The sequence below is a fragment of the Arvicola amphibius genome, chromosome 11, assembly GCF_903992535.2.
Source record: "Arvicola amphibius chromosome 11, mArvAmp1.2, whole genome shotgun sequence".
Classification (NCBI taxonomy): Eukaryota; Metazoa; Chordata; class Mammalia; order Rodentia; family Cricetidae; genus Arvicola; species Arvicola amphibius.
This window is the reverse complement of record NC_052057.2, coordinates 73016600-73043993: the sequence shown is the minus strand read 5'-3', so window position 1 is coordinate 73043993 and position 27394 is coordinate 73016600. Positions and strand designations below refer to the sequence as shown.

The following is a 27394-nucleotide window of genomic DNA, read 5'->3' as shown; positions in this document are numbered from 1 at the left end:
ACTCTGTTTCAAAGCACCAGTCCTGTTTTCACCCACTCGGTGTTTTGCTTCCAGACCATGCCGCCCTCCTAGTTGAAGGTCTTTCGTGATTTCCTGTTGTCTCCAGGGGAAATATCAAGCTCCTTAGTTTGGCCATGAAGCTCGTACATGACCCGCCCTAACTTTCCTTTCTCCACAGATGTGTCAATCGTGTTCTCCTTCCTAACTGGGCCTCATACTTGCCCTCTCATGACTCCTCATCTTCATTAGCATCTGCCTTTTCTGCTTCCCAACTTCTGAGAAAGCTGTGCTTATGATTCATCTTCTCACACTGCTTCATTCTTCTTTGTATTCATTTATTATAGACTTGGAATGAATCCTGGGTAGCAGATGTTTCAAAAGATGCCTAGGAGTTTAATGTATAGCCAGAATTGAAGACCAGCTCCTAAATCAGAAGTTCTTTAAAGGACAGTCCCCAGATCAGCAATGGCAGTGTCTCTGTGAGCTTCTGAAAGCCTCTTGAGTGTGCCCCACTGCCAGGCTTGTAACAAGCTTTCCCCATGATTCATTCTTTCTCACACTCAAATTTCAGAACCACTATCCAGACCTAAATGACTGAGCAGCCCCCTCCCAACATTTTATGTTAATTACAGCTGTCAGTTTTTCTTCTAGATGATGTCATTGCTATACATCACTCACCTTCTTTATTGTAATAATCAACTCTTTGAGTTGAGGGATTAGCTGACTTTAGTGTCCCCTCTTGTATTTATCAAAATGTTGGTGCATAAAAAGCTCTCCACAGAGGTGTGTTGATTTGCATTACTGATATTGGTTTCTTTTGTATTGCTCTGGCAAAGTGGTACACACTAATAACGTGAGAGAAAAGTTTAAATCGTGGTGATAGGGACACAGTGCATCATGGAGGGGTAGTAGGAGTGTGAGGTGGTAACTCCTTCCTTCTTGGCGATCAGGTCACAGAGCCAGACCCAAGCCAGAAGCAAGTATCACATTCAAAGGCCCGAACTTAGTGTCCTCCTTCTGACAGCTCGTACCCACATGGCAGACGCTTCCCTTCCAGACAGCACCACCAGTTGGGACCAACTTATCTAAACACATGAGCTGTGGGGAGATGCCGCATGCTTTGTTCAAACTGTAACGATGATATTTATGCTGAACTAGCAGAAAGCGATGGGGAATAAGACCTAACTTCCTAATTCCCATGAGTCTACTTTAAACAGAAGTCTGTGTGTGTGCACACATGCATGCACACTTGTTTGTGTACATACAAACATATATCTATATATGGCTATTTACATAACTATAGATAATATTTGACAGGATGGTTATTTATGCTTGTGAAAAAAAATAGCAAAAGTGTTGCACACGATTCTGTTTTTATAAGAAGTCATTGTAATATATCTCTCTTCAAGAAAGGTTTTTAGATGTAGGTACTCCTCAGTAAGAAAAAAATTAGGTGCCTTTGTCAATAATAACCAGCTATCAGTCTGCCCTACTTGATACACATAGATTTCCTGTGTACAGGAAGGCAATTATCTTCTTCCTTCCAGAAGTGCCCTCTCCTCTTGCTTGTTTCTTGAAAATGTAGTCAATTTCTTCCTTGACATTTTCCTGTGGCTTTGCCCAGATACTTCACCAATCTGCTTTTGTTTTTCAGAGCCAGGAGGTAATATTGACCATTTCAAGTAAGCTAACTGACCCTCTTAAAAACAATGCTTTTTTTCTTTTTCTTTTTTTTCATTCCCCATAACCCGAGTGCCTCTTTCACTCTTTTCATTAAATTCTGAATGTATTTTATTTACTCATTAGATTTCAGAAAACATCTTTTTGGCCTTCATCTATGTGATTAGAAAACATTCCTTCCATGACAAGCTTCAGAAAATAAACTCAAGCTAGTATAAACGAAACAATGTATTGACTGTGGGGTGCAGACATCCAGGGCTGCGGTGACTTCTGTCTGGGGTATAAGTGCTCTTCCATTCTGTTTGGCACTCCTTTCCTCTGCGTGGATGCATTTCATTCTCTCATCTGGGCAAATGCGTTCACTAGAGACCAATGTTATTCACAGAATGAGAGACAGTTACCCCTGCATCACCGGCTCTACTGAACGATGCAGGAAGGACTTGCAGCTAGAGCCTGGTCCTTTCCGAGGCCCTTGAGAATGATAACCAGTGGACCATCAAATGGGAAGGGTTCTGTGAGAGCAGAAGCAGTGGGTGCTGTTGGTGAGGAGCAGCCTAGAGTAGATGGGCATAATTGTCAACCTAGCAGCAAACAACGGACGTCAACCCTACCAAATCTTTAGGGTATTTGGAGTCAGTCCCATGAAAGGAAAAGTTATATGATTATTTAAAATCTTAATGTCCCCCTTGTTATTGTTGTCATTTCCATTTTAGGGAAAAGGTAAGGCTATCCATCCAGTGAGTGCCAAAACCAAACTTTAAATCAAAGAACTATTTCTCTCTAATGACACTAAGTTTTTTTTCCCTATACAAGGCCATCTCAGTGAACAGAGTGAATTTTTTCATACGGAAAACAAAAATTTCTACTACTGTTTCCTGTTGTAAGAGGAGGGGGCTGGCCGGGCAGTGGTGGCGCACGCCTTTAATCCCAGCACTCGGGAGGCAGAGGCAGGCAGATCTCTGAGTTCGAGGCCGGCCTGGTCTACAAGAGCTAGTTCCAGGACAGGCTCTAGAAACTACAGGGAAACCCTGTCTCGAAAAACCAAAAAAAAAAGTGAATGCACCCCTCACGTTCCTGACTTTCTTTCTCATGTTCTCTCTCCTTCTGCTCCTCATCAGGACCTTGGGAGCTCAGTCCAGTGCTCCAGTGTGGGGCTCAGTCATTTTCTTCATCTATCGCCAGGTGGAGGTTCCCTCACGGTCCTGACTTTCTTTCTCATGTTCTCTCTCCTTCTGCTCCTCATCAGGACCTTGGGAGCTCAGTCCGGTGCTCCAACGTGGGGCTCTGTCATTTTCTTCCCCTCTCTCTGAATGTGGCCAACAGTGGGGGCTGACTGAGACGCAAAGGACAATGGCGCTGGGCTCTGATTCTTCTGCATGGACGGGCTCTGTGGGAGCCTTCTCAGCTTGGTCGATCACCTTCCTGGACCTGGGGGGAGTTGGGAGGACCTTGGTCTTAGCATAGAGTAGGGAACCCTGATGGCTCCTTGGCCTTGAGAGGGAGGGAGGGGAGGTATGGGTGGAGGGGAGGGGAGGGAAGGGGGAGAAGGAGGGGAGGGAAGGGGGAGGAGGAGGGGAGGAGATGGAAATTTTTAAATATAAAAAAATAAACCATGGGAAAAAAAAAGAAATGCTAGTTGACTCTCTATGCTTTACAGAAATTTAATTTGATTATAAAAAGACAGAAGGATTATTTTCCTTTTTTTTTCTCAAAAATAAATCTCTGGAATATCAAAAAAAAAAAAAAAAAAAAAAAGAGGAGGGGACTGGCCGTGTCCTGCCACCGGGCTAGCTTAAACCCTGAAATAACCACACAGAACTTGTATTAATTAAATTACTGCCTGGCCCATTAGCTCTAGTCTCTTATTGGCTAACTCTCACATCTTGATTAACCCATTCCTATTAAATCTGTGTATCACCACGTGATTGTGGCTTACCGGCAAGAATTTAACCTAGTCTGTCTCAGGCAGGCGATGCCCCACTGGCCTCCATGGCTAAGATTTTGTACAATCATTCATTCTTTCACTCACCCAACATATTTGAGGTTATCATAAGAGGAAGAAAGACATGAGACATGTGGTGTTTGAATATTGCATCACAAGGAGACAGCCTTGCCAGGACAAAGGGAAAGTAAAAAAAAAAAAAAGTAAATTGTAGATGGAAGTTTCTGTTCTGTTCAGTCCCTCCCTCCCTCCCCCCCATCTCTTCTTCCTGGTCATGATCCATCAGCCTCATTTTGCCATGCCCTACTAAACCTTTCATTTTAACTCATCCTCTACTGCAAGAATCACCACAATGTGGTGAGTACGGATATAAGTTTTAAATGTGAACAATGCTCCCTGTAGCCAAGAAGTCCTTGAAGTTTTAGGTACTTAGGTAATGATTTTTTAAATATTACTTTTAGTGTAAAATGAGTAATAAAATAAAACAAAATAAAGAAACAAGTTCTGCATTAGCTGATACCATTTATTATTTATATGAAGTGTCAGCTTCATACTGAATTTACAAGGGTTGATGATCTGGAGAATCCAAATGTAAATCCATCATCTTTACAGAACAAGAGAAATTACTCAAAGCAATGGTTCTCTTAAGATGTGCCTTTGGGAGTAAAGAACGGCACATGTCCTTTAAAAAGTTTTTTTTTCTTTTAATGAGCTAAAAAAAAATAGCTCAGATTAAGAGTTTACACTGCTCTTGCAAGGACCTGGGTTTTTTTCCCCACACCCATTACAGTGTCTATAATTCTAGTTCAAGGAAATCCAACATCCTCTTGTGGTTCTGTGGGTATCTGAACTCACATGATGCACACACAGACAAATAGGCACATACACTACACATAAATAGAAAACAAATTTAAAGGGCTTTTAAAAATTCAAAATATGCTTTTGATGATAAATAGAAGAAGCATAGTGGTTTTATGTCACAAAAATTACTCAACATCCTCATCTCAGAGCCACACGTTCTGGACAGTATTTCAACTGAGAAAATGACAGCCAGAAGTATGTGTTTTGATTACTCCCATGATAGTTTTCCCATGGAGCATGTCACCTCTTCACCTCCACAGGGAGATTTATGTCCATGAATGAGCACTGCCAACATGGGGCAGCAGTGCTGCATGCTGGGGCTGAGCTGTGGTTTCACAGTTGTAGGTCCAGCTCTCTGACAACAGGAAAGGGGAAGGGGCAGAACCCTTTCGGCTGTCCTGTGCTTTGCAGTCCCTGGGTTCGTAGCTCGTGTCCTTCTCTCTCTTGCATTGGTGACCTCACATGAGGCACTGCCGCCCATTCCTTTGTCATATGGCAAACAGTGCAGCCGAGGCTGAAGTGGGAAATATTATTTCCTATTGATGAGTGCATCTGTAAGCCATATTAAGTCAATGAAAGCACCAGCCACTTTGAGCAAGCAGGTGAGGGAGAGACAGAGAGCATTAATTAGCATGTCAACTGTGCTGTCTTTAAATTCCTTTCTGTATAGAGTAACGGCTTTCAGAGTTAAATGATATGATACATTTTAAAAATTATACAGAAATCTTTTTTATTGATTTTTTTTTTTTGAGCTCTACATTTTTCTCTGCTCCCTTCCCTTCCTCTGCCCTCCCCTTCAACTCTTTCCCAAGGTCCCCATGCTCCCAATTTACTCAGGAGATCTTGTCTTTTTCTACTTCCCATGTAGATTAGATCTATGTATGTTTTTCTTAGGGTACTCATTGTTGTCTAGGTTCTCTTGGATTGTGATTTGTGAACTGGTTTTCTTTGTATATATTCATCTCCTCTGTAGTGTTTCTGTAGTTTTTACTCTGCCTTCCACCAAAGTTAGTTTTGTTTGTTTGCTTGCTTGTTTAAAGTGTCCGTATCATGGCATCTCTACAACTAGCTGTAAACCAAATGTGTACTTCAATTCCCTTCTGTTTTCAGATTGAGGATGCCGAATTTTCAGGGTTTTGCAGGAGTGATCCTCCTGGTAGGAAAATAAACCAATTCTGTGAGGAATTTAAGTCAGTTTGGACGCCTTTGCATTTTCTAGATTTCTTTCTTATGTAAGAGGTATACGAAGGAACTGCAGTTTACAACTACAGGTTTTACTTAAGTGACATGTTTTCCCACATAGTAAAAGCATGCACATTCTGGGGACTTAACTGTTTATTCAGCAAATACCACCTGCCTGCCATGTACCAAGCACAGCGCTACCTGCTGGTGGCATTGCAGCAGCTAAGAGCCTGTCTGCCAGGATCGGTTCGCCTTTCTGTTAAGATAAATGCTAAACCAAATTCTCCCTAACAATTAATGAAAGTATGTGAAACAAACAATATCTAGGCCCATGTGCAGGAGGAAAATCTATCCTACCTGCTGGGGGGTGGGGTGGGGTGGGGTGAATGACTACTTCAGGAGTTGGTAGTTGCTTGAGGAAGATCCTTTAAGCTGAGATCTGAAAGCAGAATGGGGAGGTCAGTGTTTAGGGGAGAGAGCCTGGGAGGTAAACTTGTCAGTGGTAGCAATTATTTTCCAAGAGAGGGAATGATATTTGCAGAAGTCTCAAAGGCAAAGAAAGAATTTGTGACTGAGACTCCAGCTCACGAGAAGAGAATGTGAAACTGATCTGTAAACGGAAACCCTTTGTTCCTTTTTCCTACCTTCCCCTTCAGCTACTCCCCAACTTCTACCAATCCACCCTTGACCCAGGACACCCTTCAGCTCCATGGCCTTGTGTTGGAAGTGTAATTATTTTGTAATTATTTAGGACCCATCTCGAATTCATCTTCCTGCAGGATGCCGTCTGTTACATCTAAAACTATAATTAATCAACTTCTTTCAAGCTGAGCAACTTTTGGAATTGCATTAGTTTTGCTGGGGTTAGGGAACTATGTATGTGATTTCCGCAATAGGATGAGGGAAAACAGATCGTAGTATATATACTCCCACATGGTTGTATTGAATTAGAAATCATATTAGTTGCAATGTATGACCATAGTCTTTTCATATTATTATTATTAATTATTATTATTATATTGAATTTATTTCACTTTCTGTTTCTACTTTGTTCTATATCCAATTTTTTTCAGACCATTGGAAGGGGGCAGATGCTGGCTCTGTGGGAGATCTCTCTAGAAAATTTATCAGTATAGTCAAGGTTCATAAATTTCACATGAGATGAGAACAGATTAAGTTGGAGTCGTGGTGACATTTTGAAAGCAGCATATCTCTTTTTTATTTGAAAAGTACTGTAATTCTGTGGAAGCTGACACCATTGTTTTACTGAGAAGGCAAGACAGTTGCATGTATATTAATGTGCTAATCTTGTTTAGCTCACCTAGGCTGTACTTTCTGAATTCAGTATCATTCCTTTGCCTTTGAGAACAAATATTTATTTACTTTCACCTTAAAGGAATTCTTAACGTAATATTTTGGTAAGGGGAACATGGGATTAGAATGACTAGCCGAGGAGTTTTCACATTTTTGTGATATATCCCTGCATAGGGTAATATTTATCAGGAAGATAGTTACATAGTCTGACAAGTAGAAGCAGATAAAATCATCTCCATTTTCTGAACATCTTCGGGAAAGAATCGTTTCTACCTAGATGCTAGGAAACTGTTGTTTCCCATCTGGAAACTAAGGAAAAGCTACTGTTTTCCATCGCCAAGCTAAGAAAAGACACTTTGTTTTTGCCAGTGTAAAAGGATGATCGGAATACTTTGTGCTCAGAACTTCTTTTGGAATAAATGCAAGTTGAATATGTCAGAGAGAAAAATAAGCACACCCCTAAGAGTTAGTTAAGGAAATATGCTGTGTGAGGGAAAATGCCCAGTGCTTGTGGAAGCAAAATTGATTTTTCACTCTGCTGACTTTTGTATCTGATCACAAGGACAATCTTAAAATGGCATAGCCAAGGCACTTTTGTTGCGCTTTTTGATGAGCGTTCTTTCTATTGCTTTTGTTGGTTGCTTTTTGCTGGCATTTCAAATTTTGTTTTGTGGAGGTACCGTGGAAGGTGAATGGATAACTATAAATTACTTTTAGTTTGATCCCAGAGACTTTGATGCAGAAGGCGTGATTCTAACTTAGAAGGAATGACTATGGCTATATTGAAATCCTTGGTTGGGATGGGAACCACAGCATGAAGTTTGTCAAATGAGCTGCCTGGTTAGACAGTTAAACAGAAAGCAGGTTCTATATTTTGTAGATGCAATTTTGTGAAATTCTGTCACTCATGTTGACTTTGCTTGGCTTTTTGTACATTCAGGCCAAAGAACTCTAATTTTCATTGCTTGCCAGTTCCTCTGTCTCTCGCTTGGCTTACCTTAGATTTCTGCCCATATGCCATGATATCTCCTTGCTTCTTCTCATTTAGTCTTCCCCCCTTTGGATTTCCTGATGTGTCTATGTTAACTTGTGTTAACTTATATTCTTGTAGTATTTTGTCTCTCTTTTTTTCTTTTTATCTGTTTTTCTCCCTTTTTTGATTTACACATTGCTAACAAAATGTCTACTAATAGATGATTAACAAGTATGAATATATGTATAGAAATGCCTGAACGTAGGTCAGCCATACCTGGATGCAAGATGCAAACAGTGATGAGTTCCTGGACAGCATCACAATGACTTCATGACTCTCTGAAGAAGAGTGTTGAGCCAGTGTCAAGTTGGAATGGAATTCTCTAGCTACTCCTACCTGCTTGAGAAATTGTTACATCTGACTCAGTAATATTTACTGTGTACCTTTTGCAAGTGAAATGTATGTACAGCACTGTGGATGCTGTAATGATTCTGAGCGTTCTAGGAGATCTATGGGTAGGTGCAGTAAGCAGGTTGTAAGGGGGATTTTCCAGTGAACCTTGGCTCTGATAACAGGAAACTCAGAAGCGACACATATAGTATGAACAACTAGGGAGCTCAGGGTCTGGACGCAGTGCTGCCAGATGATACCATGGGTGAGTTGTGGAAGGAGAGGGGAGCCTATTTCAATGGACGAACAAAAGCACTGTGGAACTATGATGCATGGGGGGTAAATCAGCAGGGTATGCAGGCCATGCTATACTCCAGGCACATCCTAGGGAACTCAGGCTTAAGCCCTCCTCCTGAGTGCTAAGCAGTGTGGTGGGGGAGGGGTGTCCAGTGGTGGTGGGGTTCAATTCAAATGGGGGCCAACACTGAAGGCCTATTAGGACTAAGGGCAAAACCAAAGTGGAGATGGGGACATAGAGAAAGAAAACAAACAGAAGATGGAGAAGCAAAGAGAGTCAGAGAGAGAGAGTCTGCTTAGGAAAACTATTAAATTGTCAAGGTAAGAGCAAGTTAAAGATAATAAGAACCCTGACATTGAGAAATGAAGAAGGAATGCAGGAAACTGGCCAAAGAGACTGAAATGGTTAGAATTCTGGTGGTAGTTGAAAATACGAAGTGTCTCTGGAGTCCAGTTCTGAGTCAAGATCAATTATATGTTGTCTTCATAGTTGCTGTACCTTGTGACATATTACTGCCAGAGAAGGGTCATCTGCATCAAATTTAAATGCCATCAAAATGTATCATCATCTCTATTCAAAATCTAAAATAAAGGATCAGATGTATATTATATATTATACTTAGTACTCTGTAGTGTCAAAAGATAATAACTTCAAATTATAACTAAATAAAAATATCTTATACAGATAGAGTTGAACTTAAATATGATATTTTCGTTTTAGTCTGATCAAATATCAATACCTTTAATCATGCCAAGCTGAAAACCTACAGTGGTGTTTACCTGTAGCTTATTTCATAAATTTGTGCACAGTAACAATTCCACACTTCTCCACTGTGTTTTCATTTGTATGTATTTTGAACATTCTTCAGCTTTTGAGATCAGTAACACAGACATAGAAGTCGATAAGGTTCAGGGACTAGAGAAATGGCTCAGCCATTAAGAACACATGTAACTCTTACAGAGAACCCGGGTTCAATTCCAAGCTAACCATCACCTCATAACTCCAATCCCGGAGGATCTGCCACCCTATCTGTGCCCCTGAAGACACTGCATGCATGTGGCACATAGACATAATGGCAGGTAAAACACTCAAACATATAAATAACATTAATTTAAAACATTAACTCTATGCATTCTGAATATTCAGTGAGGGAGAGAGAGGAGCAAAGTCCTTACAAGTCTTACAGAAGAGGCTTTTGAGTAGATATAATATGACATTCGCTGTATTTCTTAAGAGCTTTGTGAGTAAAGCAAAACAGAAGGCTGCTTAATTAATCAAATGTCAGTCGGCTCCCAGTAAGAGAAGCATAGAGTAAACATGAAACTCTGCTGTGTTGTAAAGAAGAAGAAATGCTGATGCCTAGGTACAAGTCTCCACTGGAGTCTGCTACACCTAGAGCCCAGATCCCTGACTAGAACCCCCCGACTAGCCACATCACTCAGGGCAGGCTTTTAATGTTTCCAGTTCTGTTTCTTCCTGTTCTCTCTGGTGGAGCTAATTATGATTCATAGGCTATCCTATTAGCTGAGAAGTACAAGTCTTCAAAACTTGCTTAGCATGCAGAAGAGCTGATCCCAGAGAGTTTTGTCTGAAGATAGGCTTCATGGCTTTCCTGCAGAGCAACATAATTGGAGAAAAAAATTAATGCCAAGCAATTCTCTAAGTTGCTTGGCTCTGGGGTACCTGACCTCATTGCCTACTAAGATGCCTACTAAGAATGAATGAATCTATAAAAGCTGTGCAGAGTAGGCCAGGAGGAGCCACACTCTAGAAGTTGAAACACAGGTGCTACCCCTGTTGGCACTTTAGCAGATGACACAGGATAGAGGTAACCCTGAAACACTGTTTGGAAGAATGTGTAGACCCTGCTCTCTATGGTTCTGGATTTAGCTCATACAGGAGGGCTGGTTCCCCAAATGTGCCGTGGGCAACATTGCTGGAGACTTGTCAGCACATTTATGTAGTGTTCAGCCACAAGGTGGGAAGAAATGCTACAGTCTCCTTGAATGCTACCAAATTCTGTAATGGATAAATAAATTGTCGTGGAAATCACTTTAATCAACAAAAATAACGGTTAAGAATAAAATGATGAATCCTCACACTCAGTTTCTTAATACATGCTTTGGTCAGAATTTCACTTATAACAATACTTCGCGTCATTCACGTGAAAATGGGTTTGCTTCTTGCTGGTAACGTATCTAATCAAGGTTGGAATGACAGCATGATTTACAGGCTCTGTGCTTATTCTTATAACCTTTATGGTGGAAGAAAAACAGTTTCAGAAATACATTCACCGGAAGAGAGGAAGTGGCTTCAAAAGACACATTTCCCTGGCAAATATCTAGTAGAGTTATTGCCATGAGTTACAGATAGAATAACAGTCTTATCTTTAATTTAGTTAAGAACGTAGGTGCTACAGCATTGACATTCTGACTGTGACGGAGGAGATTGCTAAATGTGTAAGATTGTTTGCTATGGAGCAAAAGCAAGAGGACCCAAGTTCAAGTCTCCAGCAGCCACATGAAACCCAGGCATGACAACTTTCTGGAAAGGCAGAGAAAGTGGGTCCTAGGAGCTTTCTGTCTGCCTGGACCAGCTAGAAAGACAAACTTTATGTTTAGTGAGGGAGAGTGTCTCAAGAAATAAGACAAAGAGCAGTAGATGTCACGAGATATTCTCCTATAGTCTCTGTCTGCATGTAATGGGCAAACACACATGCACACACTAACATCTTCATGTGTGTACATGAACCACACACACACACACACACACACACACATACAATGACTGTAAAGATGGCAATTTTTTTTGTTTTTTTCGAGACAGGGTTTCCCCATAATTTCTAGAGCCTGTCCTGGAACTAGCTCTTGTAGACCAGGCTGGCCTCGAACTCAGAGATCCGCCTGCCTCTGCCTCCCGAGTGCTGGGATTAAAGGCGTGCGCCACCACCGCCCGGCAAGATGGCAATTTTTAAATTACAGTCAAATCTTACACCCTTTTGCCTTAGGCTTCACAAGCTAATTGGTTTTGTTTCTTTCATTATAGATGATACTAGGTTACACATGGATATTGTCACACACTACATAATTTATGCTGGACATACCCACCCTTGTCCCTTCTTTCCTGTCCCATTAGTCCCCCTTGTCTATTCTAGTTTCATATAATATGTTTCTATATAAAATCTAGGACCCACCAATGAGGGGGGAAAACCATGGGTTTTTTGCTGAGTAATTTAATTTGCTTAATAAAATTTCCAGCTGCATCTGTTTTTCTGCAAGTAATAGGACTTCATTCTTCTCTGTGGCTAAATAATTTCTGTTGTGTGTATGGCGTAGTTGTCTATCCATTTCTTCTGCGGACAAAACACTTAGGCTAGGTTCTTAATTTAGCCATTGTGAATAAATATCTAAGTCAGCAGATACAGAAACTTGCACAACCAAAACAGCCTAGTCTTACTATGTCCCTTACTGTAATGTGGCCCTAATGTGTGCGGCTAGTACACAACTCACACCTCAGTGTGAAGTGACTCTCTGCACTAAGATCTCCCAGTTCACTAAGACAAGTAAAGGCTTTGGAGGTTTTGGATGCTGAGACAAAGCAAAGCAGTGCAAGTAGTTGTTTTTTCTTTCTTTCTTCCTTTTGTTCTTTCTTTCTTTCTTTCTTTCTTTCTTGCTTGCTTGCTTGCTTTCTTTTTTTCTGTCTGTCTTCCTTCCTTCCTTCCTTCCTTCCTTCCTTCCTTCCTTCCTTCCTTCCTTCCTTCCTTCCTTCCTTCCTTTTTTCTGTTTGTTTGTCTTTCAAAACAGGATTTCCCTGTGTAGCCCTGGCTGTCCCGGAAGTCACTCTGTAAACCAGGTTGACTTCAGACTCACAGAGATCCACCTGCCTCTCCTTCCTGAGTGCTGGAATTAAAGGCATGTGCCACCACCACCTGGCAAATAGTTGTGTTATTTTTCAAATTCTTGTTCTTGTTTTGATTTATTTGCTTTGGAGACAGTATTTCGTATTTTAGGCTGGTTTTGAACTTTCTGTGTAGCCCAAGGTGACTTTAACTTTCTGATCCTTTTACTTCTGCTTCCTAAATAGGATAGTAACTACCTACTTATTTTTCTTCCTTAAACTGCAGCTAGTTTTTGCAGGTAAAGACCGTCTTCTCCTTTGTAATCCCCAGCATTGGAGACTCTTCCTGCCTTATAAACTATGTTTTATGAAAAGATGGCAGAATGCATGAGTGTGAAGGTTAGGGAGGCCTAGGTGATGGGAGGAGCTGAAGGTGGCCTAGGAGAACGGTCAGTGGAATAGTGACTCCAGGCACAGAAAGCCACCTAAGACAGGTGCTTCCATGTTAGCAATGAAGAGAATGCCCAGAAGGAAGGTGGTAGCAAGAAAAGTGTGCAGCGAACAAGGAACCAGTTTCCTGTGATAAAGGGACAACCTTGAAGGTGGAGGGCTGTCATTTACAAGAGAACCAGGAAGTGATTTCTAGAAAATGTACACTTGAGTTGGGAAATACAAAGTCTTCTGTGTTGGTTGGGAGAATGTTTTTAGTAGAGAGATGCCAGGAGTGTTGTTCAAAGTTGACAGAAGCAAGGGTGAAGGGTTGTTAGCTGGATTGGTAGTTGGTTTCCTTTGAGAAGTTTTGGTTGAAAGAAAAGGTGGCAGGTTACTGCAGAACAGCATCTGCAGGGGCGTGGTTACTGGGGAGTCTTTGTTTTCAGTCAGAATAAACTTGGTCAAACTTGAATTTACAGAAAGGCTTTGTTATTCTGTGAAGTTATTCTGATTTTTATTTTCACCTGGATTTATTTTTGTTCCCCTTCATGTGCACTTCCTGAGCAGCTAGCTTTCTAGGAGCTGAACATAGACTGTGACAGAATCGCTTTTCTCCCACACAGCAATTCTAAAGGTCACTTCCAGACTGACCTTTGATCCCAACTCCTTTAAGGGATTGAGCTGTGAAAGGGGTCAGATCAGGTGGTACTTTGGTGACCTGCATATTTCTCTTGATCCATTCTCTCCCTAAATTTTTTGGAAGCATCTTTCACATGTCTGATGGCTGTAACTCCAACTGTTTTAATTCCCCTGTTTTTCCCTGGTAACTGGAGTCTACAGTTATTTATGAAGTTCACTTCTGAATTGTTACACACTTAGGAAATGGTGACAAGGTCCTGCTGCTGCTGATTTCTATTAAAGTTATTGGAAGTTTAAGGAAGGGCAGACCTAGATTAATTTTGGCAGTGAGTTCCTTGTTTTTTGTTTTGTTTTGTTGTTGTTGTTTCTTACGTGTATGAGCACAGCTCATAAGACAAGTGGTATTTGTGCATGTACATCTTGTGATAAAAGAAAAAGGCATTAATCTTTGTGTGGATTTTTTGTTTGTTTTTTTCTTGACCCGTAGTTACCATTCAAAGACAATTCAGTACTTATTGACAAAAAATCTTAATTCAAAGACTCTTGGAAATGCTGTCACTCTTTGGGAATGTCAGAAAATTATTCGTTTATTTGCTCAAATAAGATATGTTGACTGCTTGCTGCCCCATGAACAGAGATGATGTAACAGAGGAAAACATATATTGACTCTGTCTTCGGGGTGCTTATAGGTTACTAGAGGAAAAATGTAAACAAATACCTAAGAGGAAAATGAGTGGGATTTAAGTTTATGGATGCTTGGGCTTCTGGGGCAGTGAAGAATCACCAGCACTAGGAAAGCCAGAAGACATGCTGCTGAAGAGAGTCTAATGACATCATCTAGTGTCATTCCACCACTAGGACACTGTACCTGTACTGCCTGAATTTTTCCAGATAATGGGAAGCTCATCTTTGAAGTTTTCATTACATTTATGTAATTGCTGTATGTGTGTGTGTGCTTTAGCGCACACACCAAGTGTGTATGTAGATGTCTGATGACTGTGGGTCCCAGGGATCTAAATTAGGTCCTCAATCTAGGTGGCAAGCTCCTTTATTCTCTGATCAATCTTGTTGGCTAGAAACTTTGCGTTTGGATAAGGCATAGTGTAGAGTCATACAAACAGAGCATGAGACACCTGGAATCTCAGTGTAATAGCTGAGAGGCTTCCAGTTAGTCTCTTCCTTAGAAGTAAGAATAGTTTTGCTGTATCATTTCTCTCCTGTCAAAGAAATCAAAGATAAACTGACTTGGACCTGTGCCCAGGGTGTCAGGCACCCTGAGAACTTTTGTTTTTATTTCAGTTGCCATTCACTGACTGTCAGATGTCCTTATTCTAATTTTAAGTTCTGATAACTGATAATTGCCTTTCTTTAAGTGATATTTTTCAGTGCTGATTCAACTGTGGCTTAATGTTTATCAGCTTAAAAATTCCTCCTGTATGCCGAAAACCCCTTTTGAAAATATGTATAAATATATTATTTTCTTCTGTTAGGCCACATTCTTCTGTGTATTTAGTTGCTGCAGTATGATAGTTTGGTAACTCCATAGTTATTTCCAGCTCTAGGGAAAATAAAAAAACAGTTCAGTACAAAATGCATAGCATTGTAAAGAACTGCCTTAGATTATGGAATTCCAAAATAAAATGCAGGTTGGTAGCATGACTTATGCCTATAATCTAAGCACTGAAAAAGCTGAAGTAGGAGGATTGCTATGATTTTGAGTATACCTCAGGCTACATAGTGAGGTCCAGGCCAGCTTGAGTATAAGACCCTGTCTCAAAATAAAGTCTAATAAAAAAAATGTCAAGGGTGTTTTCCCATTCAGACTGCATTGTTTATTATAAGCAAAGGAGTGTGTGCAACTCAGTATAATGGAGTGAAGTCAGTTTATTTCAGAAAATATTCTCTAAATATCTCATTTGATCTGGGCTTCATGGGACTAGTGTGATTTTTGTCAGCAGAAAGGATGAAGAGGGAAGTCCTAGAGGAGAGAGCAGGGCTCAAGAAAGGAGTGATGTGTGTGCAGAGATGACACATGGGGTCTGACGAAGACAGTGTGCTGAGCAGCCAGGATGATGGAGTTGCACTTCAAACATTAGGTCCTGAAGAAGGTTAAATGAGTTTTGAAGACAATAAAATAAAATCTATGTTCTCCAGAGATCATCTTCAAGATCAATTCAATCTGACCTAACTATGGTACCCAGAAAGAATTGGCACCAATTTAATATTAAAAAAAACTCTCATGGTTTTAAACCTTATAGAGTTATTCCTTGAAAATGTCATCTAACATGTTTGAATTTCTCAACATAATTATTGAATGAACTAGAATGATTTTTAAAGTTGAAATACTACTTAATTTTACGTTTTCCTGGATCAAATGAGCTTGTTTGTGTGACATGATACCATTGAACTTCATTATTCAGAATGCCCTCCTTACAGGAGGCATGTGCTTCTTTTTTTCTTCCTTCTCACAGATTCTTTTCTGTAACGTTGGAGCACGGGACCTCCAGGAATATTTTAGCAGCAGATGCTGTCCATAGTGTTATGTAAATATGTAGGCACAAGGAGAGTCTGTCACCCTAGCAGATTCGTAAATGGAAGAGTGAGCATCAGTAAGGGAGTGTTTGGGCAGTGGAGAACAGTATGCTGATGGAGTCAGCTCCCTGCAGGTTCTCAGGAAGGAAAGAAGTAAAATGGGTCTACCAACAACAGTCTGGAGCAGGGAGGTCTGTGTCCATGACCAATGTGGCCAGTCATAAAAGTGCTAGTGACCCACATGTGCAGTGGCACACTTCTCTGTGGTCATGCACTCGGTCTGTCTTGTTAACCTTCTGACAGCTGATTTTGCGGTGTTCAAGTCGAATTGAAGCTGCAGATTGACCACTGACAGTTCTCTGGCAACTCTGACCACAGAATTCATTATGATAGTCAAAGAGGACCCAGGCAAGCCCAAGATTGTCTCAGAATCAGAATTTCTCTTCATCCAATTGTCAACACTGCTCTCAGTGATGCTCAGACTGTATTTAAGGTCATGGGAGAGGGCTGGTGGGATTCAAGAACAAATTATCACTCTCTAGCTTTGCCACTCAGTGTGTGTCCTTTAAATCTGTGGCTAGTGATTGAACGTTAAGTAATTTTTACTTGTACAAGTGTCCAGTGTTTTTTAATAAGATATATTAAAATTATTTTCTATAATTTAAGTGTAATGACTGTCCATCAAGTGCAATTTAAGAACAATACCAGATATCCAGTCATACCTGTACTCAACTGTAATAGTAATGCATCTAATCATATGCATGGATGATCCCCATAATTGACCAAATGGCTTCCCAGTTCTTTTTGAAGTAAAGCATAAATTCTAAAGTCAAAATACTTGTAAAATGCACAAAAAACAACTTACTACAATTTAGAATATTCTAGAATATGATACAATAGCAGAAGTTTATATGTATCAGACCAAATGAAGAATCTTGCACATGATTATAACTATATAAATAGACTGGTGATGTCATGGATACTGATCTGGGGGAAAAGCCAGAATACAGCAGAGGTCTTGGCTGGAGAGTGCCCTTCTACTTTGTCATAAAATGCTAGAGACACTTGTGCCTTCATCATCTATCTTAGAAATTGGCTCTTCTCCAATGTGCTTGGGGGCGAGGGCAGGGGGAAGGAAACTTGGCTAACCAAATGAGATGTCACTTTTGTCATTGATCTAACTCTGTATATCTCTCAAGTCTAAATCAGTTTCTTTAACTCTTTTCACCCAGGAAGCTGCACTGTCTCCCTTTGTGAGAAAAGAAATAATCATCCCTCGAGAACAGCTTGAACTTGCTGAGCTAGGAACTGGACTTTTTACCCATTTGAGAGTGCAATATTGTAATTAATTAAACTTAGTACTTAGCTTGAATGACTGCATGAACTAATCAATGTGTCCACACTTGTTTTCTTTCTCCTGTGGCAGTAAGTTCCTACTTCATTCCCAAGGACTTCTTATAATGCTAAGTGATCCTTATCATTTCTGGGATCCCTTGCAGCTCTAAATTTCCACGTGTTAGAAGTCACATATTTCTTCCTGCTCATTACTACTGTAGCTGATAGTTGAACTTTTCTTTTGTGATCTCTGCACTCCTTAATAGATTATTGAAGATTTCTTTTGTTTGACATTTTGTTTCCTTAGAGCATGGATTTGGCCACCTTGCCAAAATCCTCTCCTCCATCTTTAATTGAGCCCACTCTTTATGCATATAGGCTCTATCTCCCCCATGCCTATTGTGTTATTCTTTGTGAAGCTTCCTCTTAAAATGCTTCTTACAGTTGTAGCCTGTCATAATCCTATCCAAATCCAACTCTTAAATCCTATTCTTCAAACCTTCCTCCAATTTATCCACTAAGTCTTTGGACTTACCTTTTATACTCTGCTTTTATTGCAAATATACCTATTGTCTTCTTGACAATGGTAGGCAGACTATGCCAAGTTAACTGTAGTTATTTGATTTATAAATATCTATATGTCTATATAAATTCAACAAAGGCTGAACTTAAGTTGACTTAGCCTCTCTCTCTCATATATATATATATATGTATATATATTATATGTATATATATATATATGTGTGTGTGTGTGTGTGTGTGTGTGTGTGTGTGTGTCAACTTAAGTTCAGCCTTTGTTGAATTTTACTGTCACCTCCTTGCTTTCATTGGTATTTCATTCTCAGAGGCTCAAACACGAGGATCATACCAAAATCTTCTCATTTTAGAAAATTAAGATAGTGAAAGCTGACATGGACCAGCAGGCAAGGAGCTCACTGCTCAGTCTTTACAAACCAGCATCAAAACTTTCAGAATGGTCTTAATAAGATTTTCTATATTCAGACTCAGGACCATGACTTCATTCTTACTCACCTTAGGAGCATCATAAATGACATCAGTTTTGGCGTTAATCCAATTTTACCATTAACTTTCTCCATAAAATTTGATTAAGAGCCATGGCAAGACTTTTGTAATTAAGGATAGTGCATTAGGAAATTGTTTTCCGTCCACGGTGTGTCATACTCTGAATGGTACTGAAATTCACTGACTACCTGTTAAGTGAAATATTAGGCTGAATAGCTTTTTATCTGATGAAGAATTCCTAACTTGGTTTTAACCTCAAGTCTCAACTTCATCCTCACAAGTAACTGAGTTTTCAAATTTGTTGACTGTGCATATAGGAATATTGAAGGAGCTAAGTAGTTCCTGGTGACTTTTTTTGATCTTTTCAGGAATCAGTGTATTTTACAATAAATACATTATTAACTCTTACTAATAGTAATTTTTGATTAACTTCCATAGCCATACATTGTTGATTCTTTGTAATTATTCGTTTTCCTTTCATATGGATTAGAAAGAGTTAAGTACAGGCACAAATCTTCATGAGTCAAATATTCAACTCCGAATCTGCAGTGACTTTTATCTTTTGAGAGTATCTTGAGCACTGTTTTAATGTTTTAATGTTAGCTGATTTTCATTGTCAGTTCTGCTATATGGCAGTTAGTCAAGTTTCTAAATGGTATTCTTTGATGTGTGCTGCATTTGCAATCTCTAAGTTACTTTGCCTAAACTTCATCAGCTATGAGTTGTTGCTTTAAATATTTTGCTGCATTGATATTTGGAGATTTCTGTAAAGTCACTCTGAAGTGAATTTAGTAGATTTAGACCATTATGATTTAACCTGCTCTTAAGAAGCTGAGTCAGGATCAACTTTTTTTTTTCTCTCTCTCTTTTCTTATGTTACTGGGGATTGAAGCCAAACTTGCATTATGCATGCCAGGGTAGGCAAGTATTCTACCACTGGACTACAACCCAGCCAGAATGGGTTTTGTTTGTTTGGTTCTTCAAAGAAAACACTCTCTTGGAAATAAGGAAGAAGGAAACCATGGCGCTGGGGGGCACCCTCCCCTAAGAAGGAAGAGGACAGCCATGACACTGGCACCCTTCCCTAAGAAGGAAGAGGGCAGCTATAGCGCTGGCACCATCCTCTAAGAAGGAAGAGGGCAGCCATGGCGTTGACATCTTCCCCCAGAGTCGTTTCTCTTAGACAGCACTAATCATCTGTGCGCTGCTCTGATAGAACACGTTCTCCTAGCTGACTTGAGCTGTAGGACGCCTGCACTTTCACAATCGACACACTTGGCTGAGCCCTTTAGAAGACAGCTTCTTTAATCTAAAAGCAGTTCTTTTCTTTTTTAGGTCAAACCTTTGTTTGTGTTGCAACAAGAGAATTATCTGGATTTCAAATCTGTAACTTAATTTTTATTTTTTAACATGTTAGTTTAAGTAATAAACAAAATAGCTGCAATCTATTTTAGGTGGCCTCAGGGAAAGAAGGATAACATTGGTCTTAATTTTATCTTTTTAAAAAGATTTTATTTTTAATCATGTATATGAGTGTGTGACTGTGTGTAGGTATATGCACATGAGTGCAGGTGCTTGAGGAGGCCAGAGGAAGTTGTGAGATCCCTGGAGCTGGGGATACAGGCAGGTGCAAGCTGCTGGACATGGGTTCCAGGAACCAAACTTGAGTCCTCTGCAAAGCAATGCATGCTCTTAACTGCTGGGCTATCTTTCAGTCCTTCATTTTATCCTCCTAAAACAAATGGATTGTTACATTTTAAAAATTTGTGTGTGTGTGTGTGTGTGTGTGTGTGTGTGAGAGAGAGAGAGAGAGAGAGAGAGAGAGAGAGACAGAGAGAGAGAGAGAGAGAGAGAGAGGGGAGGGAGAGGGGAGGGAGGAAGGAAGGGAGGGAGAGAGAGAGGTTTGTGTGTATGGTGTATGTGATTTCACATGCAATAACACGCATGTAGAGTTCAGAGGATAGCTTTGTGGAGTCAGTTCTCTCTGTTCATCTTCATATGGGTTCTGGGAATTGAACCCATATAGTCAGTCTTACTTGGCAAGTACCCCTACCTGTTGAGTGATCTTGCTTGTCCAAGTCTATCTTTTTATATGACTAAAACTGTCCTAGGAAATCCTGACTACTGTGTGCACTTGTAGTCACTGTTGTCCATTAGACATGTTCCATTTGCACATCATAAAACCGTGCACTTTGTACCCAACACTGTGCCACCTACACAATGATGACACTGGGGCCCTGAGTCTAGGCAGTTTGCCCTTGAGCTTTGCTTCTTTCCTTCATCGCATTGCCCCTTCTGCCCAGGCACACTGGAGGAAAGGCATGTCAGGGAGGGGATCTGACTTGGCAGCAGCACATCTGCTCTGGGTTGCAGCTTTCCTGGATCATCAGTGAGGGCAGAAAATGTCTAAGTCAAAGCTGATTTCAAGGTATTATCTGTTTCTGTGGCCACAATGGACCTGAAGTAGAAATCATGAGTTAGAAGCTCTCCCTCTGACCCAATGGGCTCTGGAACTCACAGAAAGGGCTAAGGCAGGTTTTGCAGGGCAGTGCCAGGTCACATAGGCAACTCTATGTGAAAGTTCAGAGCCAGCTTGATCAGTTGGAACCAGGAATAGAAAACACATCTGTTTCTCAGGGAAGGATAAAAATCCGCTGCCCACCCTGTTAGAGACTGTCACTCAGGTGATGCTAGATCTGAGGATGACAGAGCCACTACACTAGGATCCAATCACTCACTGGGTCTGCGATGTGACTAACTCACCTTCTCAACTTGATCTGTAAGATGGAATGCTCAGACCTCTGACTGAAGAAGCCAGAAATGTGGACCTCGGCACAGAATGACTTTGGAGTTATTTAAGAAAGAAGCATAATATTTCAGTTATATAAAAATAAAAAACCCCATATTTAAAATATTTTCACTTCAAGTAAAAGTACATATAATTCCATAGGTCATAAAAAAACATAACTCTCAGAAAGGCCGTCAGAAAAATGGCCACTGAAAATAAATAGGCCCTAGAACAATGGTTCTCAATCTTCCCAATGCTGTGACTCTTTAATAAAGTTCCGCATACTGTGACCTTATACGATAAAATTATTTTCATTGCTACCTAATAACTGTAATTCTTTATGAACTGTTTTGAATAATAATGTAAATATCTAATATTCAGGATATCTGTTATGTGACCCCAAAGTGTCACAACCCAAAGGCTGAGAATCACTGTTCTAGAAGCCTTTGGTCCATCAAAGCAGCCTAGAAAATCATACCTGGGATTCTGAAAGTGTGACAAAAGGAGTATCAGCCACAAAGGCATAAAATCCTGGGACAAAAATGTTAATTACCTAATCATTATACATCATTATTATATATTTGAAAACATTTATTGAGATGACCCTGCCACAGGTGCTAAATATTACAGTAATAATCAAAGACATCTCTGTAGCTACATAGGGAAGAGATGTTGGGGATAGGAGACTAACCTTTTCATGACAGAAGTAAAATGAGAATAATTAGGTATCTTGAAAATAAAAAGATAATCATCAAAGTAAAATTTGTAGCAAAGGACAAGTTATATATATATATATACACATACATATATATACATATATATATATATGTATGTATATATATATATATATATATATGACAAAAAGACAAAATTATACACTTGGAAGGTCTTATTAAGGAAACCACCTAAAATGCAGTACAGACAGATGTTAAAATAAAAGGGTGTACAGGGCAGTTGTTGGGATCATGGACAGAGATTGCTAGAACACTTGAAGAGATGTGACTGTGTCTAATGGGAACACCAAGAGAAGACAGAAATACTGATGGACAGACAGAACTGGGTAGGTGACAACTGCAATCACTATTTTAATGTAAACAGAGATGCACTTTAGTTTCCCATTTGACCATTGCCCAAATAGTCATGCAGAAACTATATTAGTTATAACACTGTTTGGCCTATTAGCTCAGTCTTCTTAACTAACTCTTACATCTTAAATTAACCCATTTCTATTAATCTATCTATCACTACGAGGCTGTAGCTTACTGGTAAGGTTTCAACGTCTTTCTTCTTTGGCAGCTACATGGCATCTCCCTGACTGCCTTCTTTCTCCCGGCATTCAGTTTAGTTTTCCTGCCTAGCTCTGTTCTGCCCTGCCATAGGCCCAAGCAGCCTCTTTATTGACCAATGGTAATAAGACATATTCATAGCATAAAGAGGGGAATTACACATCAACTTTAGATTTGAAAATGAGATTTCTCACATAGAAAAGTCCAATCTGAGATTCTACCTGGATCTATAAAAATAAATATATGTATACCTATAAAAATAAATGTGTACCTAACCACAAGTAATTAACTACAGAACAGAGATCCACTGAAAAGGGATGCTTTACTCTCAGGGGGAAAAAAAGCAACAATAAAAAAAAAAAAACTGTCTCTCCAGATCTTAAACTGAAAGCAGTATTGATGTGGAATACATTGATACAAATTCCAAAATTTTATGGCATAGTATGAAAGACAGTGAATGAAAATATGTATTGAATAAGCAATTTTAAATTAAATTTCTCTAGGAGCTAGGATAGGAAAGATGTGGGGTTAAAAATGAAACTTTAAGCTATAGGATTTAACTCTGTGGGAAAAGTAATAGCTACCAGCCAGGCAGTGGTGGCACACACCTTAATCCCAGCACTTGGAAAGCAGAGACAGGAGAATCTCTGTGAGTTCAAGGCCAGCCTGATCTACAGAGCTAGTTCCAGAACAGCCAAAGCTACACAGAGAAACCCTATCTTGAAAAACAAACAAACAAAAGTAATAGCTAATGACTTTGTACAAAGAAAGTGTAATACTACACAAAAGTAAGAAACAGGAGTGGAGAAGAGAAGAAAAAAGTGGCCAACAACAAATATACAAATTCACACTGATAGTCCAGAGGTTGAAATTCTGTAAACACGGTTGTGGAAAATGAGGACGCCTCTTCTCTGGCACCTCTGGCTGCAGCCAGTATTGTGATGGCAGCTGCACTTGTGAGCTTAGTCCAGAGGTGTTCTAGGGAAAGAGCCATCATCGGCACAGGCAGGAGAACAGAGAAGGATGTTCTACAGGAGGATGGCTTTGATCATCTTTGTGAAATTTTATTTATATAAAGGTGAAACAAAGGGCAACATGCTACAGTTTGTCAAAGCATGGTAGTGTCTCTGTTGGTTTTCATATTATACTAAATATGGCCTTGTATTGCACTCCCAACACCTGAAGGGTTGGGCATAGCAATTCGTGGATGAAACAGCCAGGTCAGTCGCTGGCAATGCATCAAGCGGCCTGCTCACATCTATTCAGTGGCTCTCAACTTCTCATCAGGACCCGCAGGGCCATCTACCCAGTCTGTCCCTTCTTATCTCGTGGCTGGATCGCTGCCCCTAACTCGGCCCCAGTGCCCGATTTTTCCCCTCACAGGATCCAAGCTTTATTTCCTTTTTCTTTGGGAGCCTTTTGGGTGACTGCTCTCTCCTTCAGGAAATCTAGGGGAAAGTTTAAATGGTGTCTTTGATTTTGCTCTTGGTTTAGTGGTGGCAGTGCAGTCTGACTCCTTGGCCCCATGGAGCCATCTTCCTAGCGGTTGAGTGGTATCTGTGGATCATGTCATTGTAGTCTAGTCCTAGTCAGGACACTGCCTGGTGCTGATCATCCCTGCATTCATGGCAGCAGACACTGCCTGGTGCTGAGTCATCCCTGCATTCATGGCTGCAGACACTGCCTGGTGCTGAGTCATCCCTGCATTCATGGCAGCGTATTTGCTCATGACACTCATTACAGATGCTGCCTGCCAATAAATCTCAGGAGGTCAGATGGAATTCCAGCAAGCAATAACCAACTTTTGGTATTATATTGAATATATGTAATTCCTTTAAAAGAGAAGCTTAATCAGCGTTTTAGGAAAGAAGAAACTAATTCTCAGTAAGAATGAATTTAATTGTCATTTTGGAAGTTGTTCTTATCTTTCCTAATCTAGTTTGTAAAACCTCCTTGGTCCACGGCGCTTCATTTTAAAAAGTGGACAAGAAGCAGAGCTACTACTAATTATGATAGTAGCACTATGGGGAGGGTGCCTGTGGGTCACAGTCTGCTTGGTGGGGGTTAGAGGACAGTTTTCAGAAGTAATTTTTCTCCTGTGAGCCATCCTGAGAGTTCTTTAAAAAAAATACAAATAAAAATAACAAAAAAAAAATGAATAGCTGTTCCCTTTGCATAGCCCTGACCAACCCTGTCACCAGGGCCTTTGCTTATTTGCTGATCTTTAAACAGCAGTTTTTGGAAATCAAACGTCTTCATGTATTTTATGTTCTTTGTTTTCAAACAACATACGGTTTTCTTTGGACTCTTTCAGGGCATTCTACTTGGACAAGTCAAATTCACCGCCAAACGCCACATCCAAAGCTGCCTATATCGATAAGGTAAGACGGTGATTGCATTTATTGTTGCACTGTTGCTCACCTGCCTCCCGCTTGGTCTTTCTGTTGCTCCTCTTGAGCAATGGCTGATTCTAGAGATTTGCAATCCCCAATGTGCTGCCTCCGTCGAAGATGGTGTTATAGCCAGGTCTTCTAAATGCTGAGACAGCTGAATCGCATTCCACCTAGAAAGACATCTGAGAGTGTTTGTCACTTTTTTTTTAGCTCATGAGACCCCTGAATGCGTTAGATGAGCTCTACCGGCTGGTCACCTCGTTTATCAGATCCAAACGCATTGCTGCCTGTGTGAACACGCCTTGCGGAGCCTCCGGAGTCGGTCTGCTGTCCGTTTCCTCAGAGCTGTGCGACAGGCTCGGTGCCTGTCACATCATCATGTGCAGCAGTGGTGTGCACAGGTGTGTGACGTCTCTGCCCAGCGAGCATTGTTCTTGTCCTATAGTTAATGTGACTGCACTAAAACTAGAAATGCTCAAGGACTCAGGTGTGTTTAGGGTACAGTTTGAGATGTTTTCTGGGTTGGATTCTTGTGGTTTAGTAAGTGTAGGTGATAAACCAATTGATGCAATCCCTTATGTGTACCAGGATAGCTCAGATTTGTATTCCTCTCAGGTTTATATCATATGAGTATTTTAGGTACGAAATATGTATCTTTCTTATTCACTGTAGGAATTCCCTTAGTTGGAGTTGAACTCAAATAGCTCAACACCACTTTTCTCAGTTCCTCAGTTCCTCACATCCCTAGAGCCAAAGTGTCCTGAGGCCAATGTTCCTTGCGCTTTCTACTGCCTTCCTCCCATGGTCAGCCAAGTGATGGTCCAGGAGCTCACATGATACAGTCGACACTTCATGATAAATCCTGCCAACTGTGCTCTCTGGAGCAGCCAAGGCAGGTGCATCAGACTCCCCCTCCCATGGGAGTGAGCATCCCAACTCAAGTCCCACTTCATGACCGCTCGTGCCTCTCTTTTAACGTGGAAGTGAAACCTTACAAATGGAAATGATAAGGTAGAATTGTAGTCTTCCCTTTAATCTGAATAGGGAGCTTGACTGTGCACAAGATATACCTTCTTAGTACTAGGTCATGTAGACTTTGAAGGTCATGGTCACTTACTTGTTCACATTTATATGATCCTTAATCCATACAAAGTGCTGTAACTCGTGCTGTGTAACATCATACGGTGAGGATGGTTATTTTGGAGATAAGCATGAATAGCAAATGGGGCAATATAACAGTTATTAAAATTAGTAATACTAACAAGCATGAAAACACAACAAAAACTCCCATGCAAGAAAAATATAACTTAGGAAATCCCAAACCAATGAGTAGGATTCGGAGGGGAATCGACCTTTCAGAACGTCAGGTCTGGAGCATTCCATGGAGCTGATGTTGAACTGGGAGTAGAGCACAAAAAGGGGAGAAATGCCATTCATGGTGGCAGCCTCTGCAGTCTGTGCCATTCATGGTGGCAGCCTCTGCAGTCTGTGCCATTTCATTGTGATGGGATATGACCAGGGTCTAGCTTTGAAGCCCAGTATAACATGATCTTATGTTTGAAATATGAGTCAGTTTCTCAAGGCATATTATATAATCTTTTTACTAGCAGAGAAATAATCCTTCTGATAATTTCCTGTCAATTCAGGCTGTACCCATTCACTCGTTCATGATTTGACCTATGTGTGTTCACTGAGCACTGGTTGCGTGTCTACACGGCTGGGTCTACACGGCTGAGTTTACTGTAGCGAAGAAACACAGGTCTGATTTGCATATAGTGTACATTGCATTGTGGGAAATGAATGATGAAGAAAACAAACAAATATGTTGTGCTGCGGGTAAAGTAACACCAGGGAATGGAAGCCAGAGTAGTAGAAGGTGTCAGCATAAGAGAAGGGTGTGCTTTCTGAGTGCTAGGCAGATCTTACACGACCTACGGGAAAGGAAGATCAAATTGTTGATTCACTTGTCTCAAAGCCACCAGGAGAGGAAGAACAAGAATCCTTTGGCTGGGTATACCTGCTAGGTTCAAGGAATGGGGGGGAAAACCGTCATGGTTGACCCAACAAGATGGCATCACCTTGACTTTTTGCCTTCCCTAGTTCATGCTCATCGTTAGCAGAGGACTAGACTAAGCAATAAGATACTTGTAACTTTGTATCTAGAAATGTGTACCCTTAACTTCTGTGTGAAGTTACTGAATTCTATCTGCCTTTTAATGCCATAAGCATGAGCAAATGTCCAAACTGCTTTCATAGATATTCCATGCTTAGAGTTTGATGGGTGTTGTATGAGCCCAAGGCCAACATTACACAGCTATTTCCCAATTTCGATCTTCATTGATTCTTGTGTTAGAATCATAAGTAGCATTGAAATATTTTTAAAGTATGATTTTCTCCATTTTTACAATTAAAGATCAGTAATGGTTTGGATAATTTACTTCAGAAGATACTAAACTTTAGACAGGTGCTTCATTTAAATGAATATTGTG

At 40.4% G+C, this 27394-nt stretch overlaps 1 protein-coding gene across 2 annotated transcripts in view; it reads left to right on the top strand.

Moving 5' to 3' along the window:
• The window catches only part of Prex2 (phosphatidylinositol-3,4,5-trisphosphate dependent Rac exchange factor 2), a 274501-nt gene that overhangs the window by 217927 nt on the left and 29180 nt on the right, over positions 1-27394 (top strand). For both annotated transcript variants that reach the window (XM_038347373.2, XM_038347374.2), the window contains 2 exons: positions 24827-24893; positions 25116-25306. In XM_038347373.2, coding sequence (XP_038203301.1) covers positions 24827-24893; positions 25116-25306 — 258 coding nt within the window. The remainder of the gene's footprint in view (positions 1-24826; positions 24894-25115; positions 25307-27394) is intronic.